Here is a 15645-nt window from a genome sequence, read left to right on the forward strand (position 1 = left end):
AGAATTTTAATTTTTTTAATTTAATATTCTTTATTTTGAATAATCCAATTACTTTCATAAAGTTCTAAAGTTTCAATTTATTTAAATTTGTCATACTCTAATAATATATTTTGTTATAAAAAATTCAAAATTTCCATGATAATGAATTATTCTCTATAAGATTTATTGTTTAAATATACTATCAAAATTACTTTGATTCAGTGTCATTTTTAAAAGCTACAATTAAACTATGCAATTATATATAAATTTATATTTTATTAACAAAATAAAAACTTTTATATTTTTAATAATTAATTTAACATCAAACCACAGATTTAGACATATATAGGTATTTAAAAAAAGCAATAGTTATTTCCCATAGTGGGAACAATTATTATGCAGAGGTGTATGATCTTATCTTGGTGAAGCAGAAGTTTGGCCCCGTTAACCGTAGGCAAAATATTAGTGCTTCCTATATGTTCCACTTTCTTTTCAACTGTGTACAGTAATGTTTTTGTGGTGGCGATGATACTGAATTCCACTTCACTTTTTCTACTAAAATAATGCAATCACATTAACCCTTTTTTAGTGCCTTTCCTCGTATAGCATAAAGATGCCACCAATTGCATGCTTCGTATTTTCTCAGCCACAAATTTATCTAAACAAACTGCCAAAACTGCCACAATTGTTTTAGGAATTTGCAGTAAACATGTTACTTGGAACTGTTACACATGACAATCCCACTCAGCGAGCATGCATATTTGGAAAACGACAAATATATTTTAACTCAATTTTTATTTTTATTTTTAACTCATCACTTCGATCATCACATTACATCATTAAAAAAAAGTTAAAATACCTTTTTGGTTACAATTTTTGTCAAAATTTTTCAAATAAGTCCTAATTTTGGTTTTGTATTCAAATAGGTTCCAATTTTTGTCAATTTTGTTCAATTGAGTCTTTTTTTGCTAACACCGTTTAAATCATTAACAGCAATAAACAGTGACTGTCACGTGTCACTTCGTGGTTTTTTTGAATTTTTTTGAATTTTTTTTGAATTTTTTTGAAATTTTTTTAAAATGTACACGTGTCAATCCAAGAGTGTGTCACGTGTCACTTTGTGGTTTTTTTGATTTTTTTTTGAATTTTTTTTAAAATTTTTTTAATTTTTTTTAAATGTCCACGTCTCAACACGTGTCAAAGTCAATGTTCTAAATTTAATTTGGTCCCTATTTGTTATTTTTGTTCAATTAGGTCCCAATTTTTGTTAACATTAACCAATTTGATCTCTCTCCAAATTAAAACCAAATTTAATTTTTATATTAAAATTCACATTTTTTATTAAATATTTTTATATACTATATTAAAATTCACATCATTATAACTTTGATATAAAAATTAAATTTGGTCACATCTTCGATAAGAACCAAATTGGTTAATGTTAACAAAAATTGGGACCTAATTGAACAAAAATAACAAATATAGGGACCAAATTGAATATAGAATATTGACTTTGACACGTGACATACTATTGGGTTGACACGTGGACATTTAAAAAAAATTCAAACAAAATTCAAAAAATAAAAATAAAAAATTCAAAAAAACCACGAAGTGACACGTGTCACGCTCCTGGGTTGACATGTGTACATTTAAAAAAAATTAAAAACATTTAAAAAAAATTCAAAAAAACCACGAAGTGACACGTGGCAGTCACTGTTCATGGCCGTTAATGATTTAAACGGTGTTAGCAAAAAAGGACCCAATTGAACAAAATTGACGAAAATTGGGACCTATTTGAACACAAAACTAAAATTAGGACTTATTTGAAAAAACTTGACGAAAATTGGGACCAAAAAGGTATTTTAACCTAAAAAAAATCAAAATAAATGATTTAATGGTGATTGAAGTAGTAGGTTAAAAATGGGTAAAAAAAAGTGGATTAAAATATCATTTTCCTTTGAAAAATGAGTTAAATATGTTTTTTGTCTCTTAAGTTTCAGTTAATTTTGAAATTAGTATCTTTTTGAAACTTTATACCAATTTAGTCCTTCATTTTTAAAAATGTGTGAATTTAATTCTTCTTGTCAAATTTTATTAAGTTTATTTGACATTTTAAATGTATTTTATGATAATTTTTGAGTTAACATTAAAACGAAAATGTATCAAACGGTGTAAACAATTCAAATACTATCATGAAATGCGTTTGAAATGTCAGATAAACTTAACAAAATTTTTTTAAAATGATTAAATTTACGTATTTTTAAAGATGAATGACTAAATTGGTCGAAAGTTTTGAAGATGACTAATTTCAAATTTTACTAAAACTTGAGGGACTAAAAACATATTTAACCCTTAAAAAATTATTCATTATGATTATGTTTATTAATATTTGGACAATAATAATATGAATTTTATTTTTTTGATTTTTATCCTCTATTTTTTAATGTGACTTAGTGTAGGTTATTGATTAATATATCACTATTTTTTTTAATTGAAAAAATCAATAATCCACACTAAATCACGTGAAAAAAATAAAGGATGAGACTCAAAAGATAAGAGTAAAAGTATAATTTTTCTTAAAATTTTATACTATGATCAATTGTTATATTAATGCTAACGGAAAATAATGATAATATCATTCTTTCTTGTTTTCACATTGAATGAATGTAAGCTAAATGTAAATCTTAATAAAATTGAGTTAAATTGAGATTTGAAAGGGATTTTTATTCCAGAACGAATAATCAAAAGGTTATGTTATGCAGGTACATATTACATTCTTGAAGGCACATTCCTTCCTACTTGGTATTGGTAATTAAGATTGTAATCAAAGGATCGAATAATTCATATGTGAAATTAATTATAATAATAGGCAGCATAAAGTTCATTCATTGGAGGTGTAAGGTTTCTCTCAAGAATTTCACCAAAAAAATCTATGTTATATTTTTAATAGAAAACACTTTTAGATGGGTCAAAAAATGCATTCAATAAACCCACATCACATCAAAGGGCCCAAAATTCTTTTATTCCGTGAGCACAGACAGCTAACAAAATCTGTAATTCACTTTTATGAAATTACGTCAAGATTACAACTTTTTTGTTCCGTGATTCAAGACGTTGTAAATTTTACCTAACCAAATAATTAAACTTTTCTTTATGCTGTACTGAATCTTGACACTAATAAAAATTTATAAAAGTAGTTATGAAAAACTATGGAATTCGTACTCAAGAAAAAGTTTTGGTTTCTCCTATTAAGAATCACTAGAGTATTAGGAAGCCAAAAATTGACTCTTGTGGGATCCGGTTTCAGTTGGGGATTTCAACGAGGAAGGTTTAGGCCATGTTTGCAAAAAAAAAAAAAAAGAGCACTTATAGGGTAAAAATAACACTTAAATTGTTATAAAGAAGTATAATAATAATAACATTAATTATATTTTATATTAAATTACTTTTATGATAAATGATAAAATTTTATTTTTATATATTAAAATATATTTTAATTTACCAATCATATCACATCACTCTAAACTTTCATAAATTTTTATTTTATTTTTTTTTTAATTTTTCATCACTTTCATTAATCTAAATAATACTATATTCATCCGTTTCTCCCCTTCTTCAAATTCATTCTCTCAAATCCATTTTCAAATTCAAATACAGAATAAAAAATAAAATAAAATAAAAACAAATAAAATATAAATTCTTGTAAGATACATAAAAGTATTAAATTTTGTTTAAGGTCAAAACATGTGTATTTTAGACTACAATATAAATACTTATCATTTTGGCCAGAAGTCTCTTGTTGTTAATGAGCTAAAAATTTAAATTCTTATTTAAAATAAATAAACAACAATGTTGTATCATTAGCTATTATATTATGTCATGTCACAACGGTAATAAAGTTTAATTGATTTGAATAGTGATATCTAATGTATTGAATTAAAGTTTTCATTGTACATACTTGGTAAATATAAAAATCTCGTTTTACTTCTCATTCAGCTATGTCTTAATTTGTATGTGATATCAACTATTACTGAAATTAGAATATCTATCATTGGTAATAAGTGTTTTTGTGCTTAATATTTTGATCCTAGATTCCCAATATATACATTGTGTATATCATATAAAGATATGCATCTTATTATTAGCACATTTTTTATATATATATATATATATATATATATATATATATATATATATATATATATATATATATATATATATTATACATGTATATAATCATTACATCATCGCACATTGCTTGAACGATCTTACTCTAACTATGCAACTGTAGCTTTCAAATTGTAATCCTACACCTTCAGCACATTCCATAATAAACATCCAAAAAAATATAAGAGAAGAAAAATCAAATAAGAGTTCAGAGAGAATTTGAATTCTGAAGAAATGAAATTCTTAATGAAATATAGAACAAATTATTGTAACACTATTATTATTTATACGTTAGAAAACTATATTTGGAAAGAAAATTTCAGGTCTTACATTATATAGATTCTAATTAGGCCCACCATGATTCATATGAGCTTATCCCTAACATACAATATTAATAAAGGATTTAGTGCATCAAATTAGTGATTAACACCATTACCATGCATTTCTTCTTAGTCAATTTCATCATGTTTAGACATATATAACACTCTGGTCACTCTCATCGTGATCATCCATCATCCCCATCCCATCTTGGTCAATGTCATCATCATCATCATCCATCACATTTTTCATATTTTCACTGCACCATCACAATTTGTCTGTGAACAACACATAATTTTAATAAAATGAGGTGGTGGAAGAGTGTGTTCCACAACTATCTTGTTTCACTTCACATATACACTTTAAGGCATAGTTACCCAATTACATGACATTCATGTCATTCTCAAATCACTTTATATTGGCTTTAAAGGGCAAGTTCTTCGATTCTCACCAAAATTTCATCAAATCCATCGTACGACAAATTATTCGACAAACTCCTAACCTTAAAAGGAATATCACCGATCAATATCTACACCATGAAAAACGTGGACCTCCACCAACATAGTCCACACTAAGTTCATTTTGGAATCTTCCATGGAATATAACACAAAAGTCCTTTTAGTAAATCCACACTTAGTGACAGATTTTTGAAAATTATTTTTTGGATGTCAAAATAGATATAAAAAGCTTTTCAAAGCCTGGATATGTAGAAATCAAATTTTCAACCCGCAACAATTTTTTCCTTAACAATTGTCCACTTAGAATCAAACTTGTGGCCTTAGGCTCTGATATCAATTGTTAGGATTGAACACTTTCCACTAGGCCAAAAACTATAACCATTAATCAAGGCGCAACTATTTTTACTTAAGAGTGTAACAGCCCAAACGTCACGATTCGATTGTGACTCGGCCCACTTGGCCTCCGCCACGGTGACTGCGAAGTGCAGATGTTCGATTTGTGGTTTTTCGTCATGTTATGTGGTTTTGCGTCATGGGTTGCAGTATGGTTCCGTCGGACAAAGGATGTATGGTGTTTATGCGCGAGCATTGGCTAATATTAATGCAATGTGTGTGGGCATTGGTTAGCATTGATGCATGGTGCATGGAAATTCTTGGGATGACTATTCAGAGTGAAAATTCTTGGGATTGTTTGATTTCAAGTGGAAATTCTTGGGATGGTTTGATTCCAAGTGGAAATTCTTGGGTTTGTTTGATTCCAAATGGAAATTCTTCGAATGGTTTAACTCCAAGTGAAGATTCCTGGGATGGTTTGATTTCGAGTGGAAATTCTTGAGATGGTTTGATTCCAAATGAAAATTCTTGGGATGGTTTGATTCCAAGTAGAAATTCTTGGGATAGTTTGATTCCAAGTGGAAATTCTCGGAACAACTTGATTCCAAGTGATACCCCTTATGGTGGAGTATGATTGCTGGTATAGACAATGAAGATGTGTTTATTTTAATTAGGGTGAAGAATATTGGGATGATGAAAATAACATGTTTTGAAAAGTCTCAGCTCTAAGTCTGTGATGTTCTTTGTCCCGAGTCAAAGACACTTCAAGCTTATATTTGACTCTTATAATAATCTTGTAATAAGAGTGTTGTGAGGTTTGATTTAAATTATTACTTTGGAGAGTGTGGGTGTACTCGGTGCCAAAGGGCATGGGTGTGTTGTCTATGTGTTTCCTTATGTTTATATTATTTCTCTATTAATAAAGTGATTCTCGGGGGTTTTTCCCAACAATACTTTAGGATAGAGGAACTACTGCAAGGATTCCTTCTCAATCATGGATCGTGTTTGGTTCTCTTAATACATGTAGAAAACAAAGGATAAAGAAATACATGGACAAAGGATAAAGAAATACATGGAGAAGGAGAGGAGATTGTGTATTATATATTGAGTGTTATAAAATGTTACAAGATGTATACACACAAAGGTAACCGGAGAGCTAGAAGTAAATGGGCCTAAAGTAAATGGGTATATGCGAACATAACATGTTAAATGAGGTTAATTATGTTTTTGATCTCTTAACTTACACGAAATTGAAATTCATTTTTTGTATCAAACTTTGATACAGCTTGATCATCAAATTTAAAAAATGAATAAATATAGTCTTCTTAATTCAACTACATTGAATTTGTTTTTGACTTGTCAAATGACATTTTAATTTGTGTTTAAACTGTTTTCACTATATGTCTACCAAGAACGTCGTTTAATACGTTAAATAAATTTAATGTCATTGGATTAAAAGAAGAACTACACTTATTCATTTTTAAAGTTTAGAGATCAAAATTTATAAAAATTTAAGACATGAATAAATTTCAATTTCATGAACATGTTTAGGGGTTCAAAGTATATTTAACCCCCTCAAATACACTAATTAAGATCCGTCCTTATCCACGCTCATCTTTTCTATCCACACACATTCGCTTACATTCTTTTTCGTCACCCCCTTTATTCATATTTTTCTCAACATCTTCATCATGTTCTTCTCCTCACCTTCTTTTTTTATATTCATTTCTTTCACTCACATTCATCTCCCTTATACACATTCATCTTTTTCATTTCTTTTTCTTTCTATTTTTTTCATTTATATTTTTTGAATATGAAAGTAATATACGAGAATTTATTTTTTATTGTTCGACTAAGCTGACACTAAATCAAATAAATCTTAAAATAAAAATATATTAGTATAACACTAAATTGCTTTTTAAAAAATAATTTAAAAATTAGTTATGAGTTAACATTGTCAAAAGCTCCTACTAACAAATTAACATCCGTGATTTTAAAATCAGATGCACATATTATGCAAATTTGGTTCTAAATATTTAGAGTCAATTTTAACTTGTTAGTGTCGACTCTTTACCAACACCAACATTAAATGTGTGTTTTCTCATATAGTGTTTTAATCACAAGTACCAATACCTCTGATACAACATTAAATGTGTGTTCTACACGGTTTCTTCTTAATGTTAGCAGGAGTTACCAGTGACATAATAAGCAAGGATAAAGGTACTCCAATAAAGATATACTTGTGAGATGAGAAAAGAGAAAACCATCTTGCAAAAACATGCATTAGCAACCCAATTCCCTGTAAACATAAAATGTTTAACTTTGTTCTAGTTACATAGTTACAGGAACAGGAAATCAGCATAACACTTTGGTAACTTAATTTCTTTGCAAGGCAAAATCACGTATACATTTATACTCTTTACAATCTACAGCTACCACATTTGGAGATGAAATGAAGGAATCGTTTTAAATGCGTGTAACCCTGTACTCTATTTCCTTTCCTATTGACACTTCCAAAGAAAATTTCCAATTAGATGAACACGTGATGGTATTCAAATATAGAGTATGCTAGCCTGCTGCTAATAGCCAGAGCATAATTAGGGATGATATTGAAATCGGTAACCAGCTCAAGAACGCTAAGGCCACTGAAATCTGGTACTTTTGGCATTCCTCTCCAAAATGGCAGTGTCCAAGATCATTGAAGTACAAAACTGTGATGCCAGCTGAGGAAGAAGCTGCAGCTAGTGATAGTGTTGCTGTTACCTGTACAAAGCAGTCAAGAACACTTTTAAATGAAAGATCATAACTTCAGAACTAATATTATGTAGCAAAAAGAATGATGAAGACACAAATAAGTAAATTCCTGAGACGTGTTGAAACACTATTCTTAAGGATTTATTCGCAAGTCAAAAACAAACTAGTAAGAGTAAAAGTTTAGGCAGAGGCTAACCCAATCTCCAACTACAAAGAGGCTAACCAGTACTGCGTTGTGGAGGACCTTCTTACTCACATAGGCATATGCGTCCAATAAAGCAATCCCAAAACTCCAAATCACTTGTAAACCCATTGAAGCTATCAAATAACTGTATCACAAAAGGAACAGTAAGCGTCAAGTTGATGTTCATCAACAACTTAAGTATATTTCCATATTATCATGTCAACGATAAAACAGTTTATGACATACATGTTTCAAGAGGTTCTTAGTGTCAAAGATTACAGAGAAAAACAGTTTTACTACAGACATCATTTGCTTTGGAGAACCAAAGCTCATGTAGCATTTTTAGTTTCATATCTTCATTTGGCATATACACCGATTAACAACAAGAGCTTGAAAGTAATATTCATAGGCTTTAGGGGAACATGACAAGTAGAGGGAATATCATATGAACATGTCCGATAGTGAAACAAACTGAACTGAGATAGATTGCGCCTAATGAGTAATCTGTTGAAACAAAAACAATGACCTCGAAGTAATTGTTCAGTGTAATTCTTTTTCCACATAAGTATGTCAAAATCTTCGAGCACAACTTGAGTGAAAAAACCAAATGTATTTGGAATTGAATGGTTAGTAGGTCCATGTTCTATAGGTCTAACTATTTGAAAATCAACAGACAACAAGAATTGTGAAAAATGCTGCTGATATCAATGAATAGTTGGGAACTTGGGATGCAGTTATCAACCAAAAGTTATTAACACAAAAGTATGATGATTTCATAAGGCTCCCACCTAGTGGAGTCTAGAGAGGGTAAACAAACTAAAATTTATTGTCATTAAACATGTAAGTCATTAAACATTACAGTTTATTGTCAATGCTGTGGATATATAACTAAAGATCAAGGAGGCACAGACACAAAATTACCACTTCTTATGTACAACTTAAGAACGAAAGATGTTTTGGTGAATCTTTCTAAGAAGTTACCAAATAACTTTAATCAAATTGTACATAGTACCAAACTCACTAAGAAGATGCTATTCTCATTCTCACCATCCTCAAAACCATGAAATAACCTTTCATTCCTTACCTTTTATATGACATTCAAGTTCAGAAGCTCATTTGCTCATACAAAAAATCGGATAGTTTTTATTTAATTTGAATCCGCCACAATGTTATAAATTTGAATTCTCACTCTTGATAGGATAATTTCCATCTGTACACCTCCCCAATCCTCATGTAGCCAAGTTTTCCTCCTTAATTAGTTATTCAACCAAAGGAGATTAAACCTTTCTTTAAGCAACTTCTTAAATTTCTTCAATCAATATACAAGGTTTAAGTACGTTTTTAATACCTATAAAATGATTGTGTTTTAATCCCTCTATAATTAGAAAACATTGCTTTAGTTCTTATAAAATGTATGACTTTTGGTTTAAATCCATATAAACTATAGTTCTCTGGTTTTCATTATTTCAAAATTTTACATCACCGTTTTGATCCTAACATCTATTGTTAAGATAGATAAATAACAAGCATTTTACAGACCTTAACAGTTTTTTTAAAGGGGTAACTTGCTGATACCATGAAACAGTCTCTTTACTTTTCATTTACCTCCCAAGCAGTTAACGAGTGTAGCATGATACAAAGGATAAAAAACAGTATTTTCAATTTCAGAGGGATGAAAAACATAAAGAAAAAAAATCAAATTACGCATCTTTTACATGCACTACAAACATATTCACAGCCTAAGTACAATTATATATTTGCAAACCATTGGTGAAGGAACCTTCTATAAATTACCACAAAGGTTTTTCAAAATTTGAACACGTCTACTTTTATGATACAAATTTGTTTTCTGAAGTATACTTTTGTATTTTTCACATGTGTTTAAAAGTACCTGCGACATACACAAAACTTATAGAGATTGATCAGCACCATGAACAAGTTGGTCCTGAATTACCTAATAAGTTATCCTCCATCAAAATAACTAGCACTAAGTTTCTTCTAGGGGAGACCTGTGTCAATTTCAGTTAAATGGTAAACAACTGATAAGAGAATTTCCACACAAGTTTGATCATAACGTGTTTGCTTTCTTGTTTCAGATGTGATTTTTAAAAGCTAAGAACATGTCTGGTTCCACATTTTGGATATGATTTTTATAAACCAAAAGTTAGCTTTTACATCCCATTCGAATCCTCTGTTTCCAAGCATAGCCTCAGTCAGGTAAAAATTCTGATTAGAAAGCTTCATGAATATCACATTTCCCAATTCTCATTTCCCAACAACAATGACAAATTTCCACTACACATTCTTCACTCCAATCACGACTAAAACAGCCAAAGTGCTAAACCTGCTTGAAGAAGCTGGATTAACTCAAATTACATGCACAAAAACAGAATCAACAACAGTTGGCTAACATGCAAGTTATGTGTTTCAAGGATTTCATCAGTACTGAAACAAAGTCACACAACAGATAAATGCAAGAAAAAGTTTCAGAAGAGCGAAATGTATAACTTATTACCAAAAGGCCGTAAAATTAAAGAAACTGGGAGTGGTAGCCATGGAAGCAATTGATCCAGCAGCAAAAACGAACTGTGATATCCTCAGAGCCAAAGCAAGGAGAGTGCCCGGTGTTCCAGGGAAATCTTTCATCTTTCCCTCCAAATCTAGGATTCTCAATGGCTATGGATGAACACCCATCTTCATATTTGACCCAAAAGTAAAAAAGAAAAGAAAGTTAAGAGTTTTAAGGCAAACAGATGAAGACCCAGAAAGAAAGAAGGGAAATTGAAATCTGGGGTGAGGAGAGGCTGTCACGGGCAAAACAGGACAGGGAAATGAGGAAGTTAGATTAGATAGATAAGGAAAGCAAGGATGTTAAGGTTGGCAAATCGCAATAGTCAAACGTGTGACCAAACAGAACAGCCTCGGTTCGGTTGCTTGTAAATGCATTTCTCTTTCTTTTCTTTTCTTTTCTTTTATTTTCTTTTGGTTATGTTCTTTTTCTGGCACAGTGAAAGTGAACTCTCACCCACGCGTCCCCAGTAGCGTGCAGGTTATGTCACAAAAGTGTATGGACCCACATTATGTATATACTATGTTATGTTCATATTTTTCATAAATTCTTTTCGAAATTGCCCATACAATTTTAGTATTGTCATGTCAACTTCCAAGGCTATGTTTGTCTTTTTATCAATATTTTTTTTTCTATTTTCTTGAACTTTGGGAAGAAAGAAGAGATTGATGTTATGTTCTGGGACTGACTTCTGGTTTAACAGAGCCGCCATCCCACAGAAATGAAGTATACTGGTCTCTTCAAAATATATTTTTGAAATATAGATTAAAATAAATATATAAACTGTCTATTTATAAGTTTTGCTTTATTTTTAACAAAAATGTTTCAGTAATAGTGTTTATTTTGAAAAAAAAAAAGGAATCACCATATTAAAGTCAAGGTTACAATATTGAATTAAAATAAAAGAGATTTTTAAACATAAGAATAGCATACCTTCAAGTAGACATTAGTCTTCTTTTACTGTAACTGATGCATGAATAACTTTTAACATAAGAATGGCAGACCTTCGAGACTACGACAAAACCTCTTCTCCTACCACCTTGATTTGACCATCTTAAGCAGTCACAGCCACAGCCACCAAATACTTGAAAATTTCTGTGTCACATAAAATTCACTAAAACTTAATTCAAGGAATACTTTTGTACTTGTTCCCTTCACAACAACCTTTCAAATGTAGAAGTCAAAGGTAGCCTTTTCCCTGCCAACATACTACTAAAAATTGACCTATTGGTATCAATTACAAAGATTGCTCAAGAAAAATCTAACTATTAGCTAGCATCATTTTCATGACATTAAGACTTTTACAAATTTAATGATATAATATTCATTGTATTTCTATTATTGGAATAGAAAAATTCTATACAGTAAACAAGAGGGAAGACCCAGAAATAAAAGCTCCTAAAGAAAATAAGTAGAACAATCAGAGTGAATGAGAGAAGAAGAGCATAAGGGAAAAACTCGGGAATCTAGCTATAACTCTATTGATGGTTTGTTAACTTTGAAAATTACCTCCGGTGGATTGAGGATGAAATATATGTATGATCTTCAAGTAAACTTTTGATGCACAAGTCTGAACAAACTATTTTTCAGATGAGAAAATCAAAATATGAGAGGGAAAGTACTACTATGTATTAGGAATAGAAGGTAATCCCCAATTGCTAAAACAATCTCATTTAAATGGCACTCAATAATAACACTTTTGCTACAATTTTCAATTATCAAGTTGAATTTTCAAATATTAGTGCTCTGTAGGATTAGGCACATAAATAAAACTCCCTATTTTTTGCATTTTAAAATTGTTTTAGAAAAATGCAGATTTAGAATGAACCAGATTTAAATCACAGGACACAGCACAGTTTATTTAATTGAAAAGGAACAATAGAAATTGCAAGGAATTGCTATATAGGATAGCTTAGGTTTTATAGTCTTCGATGTGGGACTAGAGAGCTGTTTATACCCTCAAGCGTTTACAACCTTCTATGCTAACGAGATTTCATAGTTGTAGTTGATTGGGGCTACTGACGATTTTATTTTATATTTTTTAAAAATTTATCACCTTCAGTCAGAATTTTGTAGACGATGTGGAACTAAGTTTACACCATTTTCAAAGAAAAACTTAGTCTTTGCCTTTTTCGTTAAGACAGTATTTTCTAATTTACTTTTTTAATAATTGTAGCCTAAACATGCTTCATTAATTCTCTCCTTGTTTTATATATATAACTATTTTCTTTTATCTTTCGTAAACTTCTCCTTACTAGCATATGTAGTTTCTTTCTTCTACTCTTTTAAGATTGTTCAAACTATTTCTCATATTTTACTTTATCAAATCCCACAAATGAGACTGTGACAGGAAGAGATGATTTTATTTAAATTTATGAATTTAATAAGTTTCAAATTATATTTCAATGTGGTATTGTTCATGTTGAAGCCTAAAATGTACAATTTAGTTTTCATTAAGTTATGAAATGTGTCCAAGTAAAATATTGTTTCAAAATCGAGAGAAATTATCTTAAGATGCCGGCACAAATTTCTAAGATAAGAAAAATCTCAATTTCATCTATCATTAATTATAGAGTTAATATTAACATTCGTTAAAAAAATAATTTATTTTATTATTGCTTTCAAAGTAATATTAAATTTCATCAAGATAAGTATGTATTAACTCATGTTGACATTCTTAAAGGGTGACAAACAATAAGTATCAACTACCGTTGACTTCTTAATGGTGACAAACAATTTATACCTGATGTCAATTGACTTTTACCTGGTGTAATATAAATTTACCTTCTACTGCCACCACATTCTTTTATTGAAAAATAAATAAAATCGCGTATCAGTTTACAACAATGTGAGTCACACTCAAATTGTATCAATTTATAATTTAATGAAAGAAACAAATAAATTTTTCTCGCCTTAATAATCCTAATACTTTAAGTAGGTATAACAGGCTGGGTTGAAGACTAATAGTGCTTATCTATATTATTCATCCTACCGTGGAAACAGATTCGTTTGGTTATCTATTTTATTATTTTGTATTATTCATGGAGTATTAATAAAAAAGTATTTGAACGTCTTTTTATACTCGTGGATATACTCGTAGTTATTTACAAAGATTTTTATATCTATTTTTTAAAAATTTAAATTTAATTATTAAAGTAAAACTTAAAAATAAAAATTTAATTTTTAAATACAATTCAAAATAAATTAATCATTAATATTAATGTAAACAAATTTGATACTTTTAGAAAACAAATTAAAATGAGTTGTGTTAGGATATAAAAAATTAATCTTTCATAAAATAAATTCAAATTTCATAGGACTAAATAAAAATATATAAATATATGAAGCCAGTTTTTAAACAATTTTTTCATGATATCTTTTTGTTAATAATTTTATTTTAATCACATGAATTTTAAAAAAATATATTTAAATAAAATTCATTAATAAATATAGTGGGTAAAAAGTATCCATAGGTCGGATGTCATGATATTTATACATGAGGATGATAAAAACCTTCATCCTTAAAGATATTTGTGAAAAAATTTCATGGATGATAAATATTCTTAATGAAAAAATTTTATGTTTTAAACATTTATTTTGAAATATATTTTTTAATAAAAAAAATAATATATAAATATATTTATGGATACCATGGATATTTAACTGATGAGACGTATAATAAGACAGAATTTGTTAGACAAAAACTACCCTTACTCGACTTGTTATAATTCATATCCATACTTAAATCTCATCCATTATCCATAAATATCAATGAAAGATATCATTTAGTATTTCTCACAAATTTTAAATATTGTGTGTACAATTTTTTCTCATCACTAACTTTAAGTAACTATATTAAAATGAGAATGAAACACATGATTCAAAATTCTAAAATAACTCTCATATAACCACACACACCTATATACAAGGACCAACGTTAGTTTGGTCTCAGGATCACAGTCTCCCCAAAATTTTTAAATATTTTTAAAAAATATATCCCAAAATTTTATTTATTTTTTGAATATATAATACACATTATATTGATGAAAATTAAACTATAAAAAATATATTTATTTTTATTTATAAATTATAATATTTAATTTTAATAAATAAAAAACCATAAAATTAAATATAATAAAAATAAAAAATTATTAGGATGTTGTTTATGTTCTCTTTCATTATTTTTAAGTTTTTCACATGTTCTATCTATCTTTCACTCTTATATATTTTCTTTTGTTCTTTTTTTATAAAGAAAGTTAGACACAAATTCATTCTTTCTATTCTCATTTATTCATATGTTCTCTCTATTTTTTTAAGATAAAAAAGGTAACTCTTTCATCTCTTAATAGTAAAATATTTATTTAATAGTTAATATTTTCTTTCATCTCATAAGTTTTTTGTATAATTTTTTTATGAATATTAAAGGAAGAGTCATGTACTATATGTTTTTTCATAACCATTTTTAGTTTTGACTTATCATATATATTTCTTTTAGTAATTACGTCTCTTAATTTATATTAAATTTTGATAATTTTTTCTTAATTTTTTTAAAGTGATAAAAGAAAAGATATTCATGAAGATAAAAACTAGATGGATTTACTATTCTATATATTTTCAAGCATGAGGTTGATGATTCAATTATTGAATTAAAGGAACCATTTCTTAAGATTAAAAGAATTCAAAGAATTATAAGTAGAGGTTTGATATTAATTCTTTTGAACATGGGTGAAAAAAAATTTAGAAACAAATGATTTAAAATGGATTTTATATCGAATACAACTTCAAAACTGTTTCTTTAAGAAGAAACATATAAAAAAATTTTAATACTAAATACTAAATACTAAATTATTTATATTGTTTATTACGTTACTGACAATAATAAA

The 15645-nt window shown here is 28.6% G+C and overlaps 1 protein-coding gene across 1 annotated transcript; it reads right to left on the minus strand.

Moving 5' to 3' along the window:
* Positions 1-7534: 7534 nt before the first annotated feature.
* Positions 7535-11128, minus strand: LOC114192582 (CASP-like protein 5B3). The gene is made up of 3 exons (XM_028082344.1): positions 10709-11128; positions 8206-8338; positions 7535-8018 (listed from the first exon to the last, which is right to left on the minus strand). Exons 1-3 carry the CDS (start codon positions 10837-10839, stop codon positions 7824-7826), a joined length of 459 nt encoding a protein of 152 aa, XP_027938145.1. The 5' UTR covers positions 10840-11128; the 3' UTR covers positions 7535-7823.
* Between the last annotated feature and the right edge of the window lie 4517 nt (positions 11129-15645).

This window comes from Vigna unguiculata, chromosome 7 (assembly GCF_004118075.2).
Source record: "Vigna unguiculata cultivar IT97K-499-35 chromosome 7, ASM411807v1, whole genome shotgun sequence".
Classification (NCBI taxonomy): Eukaryota; Viridiplantae; Streptophyta; class Magnoliopsida; order Fabales; family Fabaceae; genus Vigna; species Vigna unguiculata.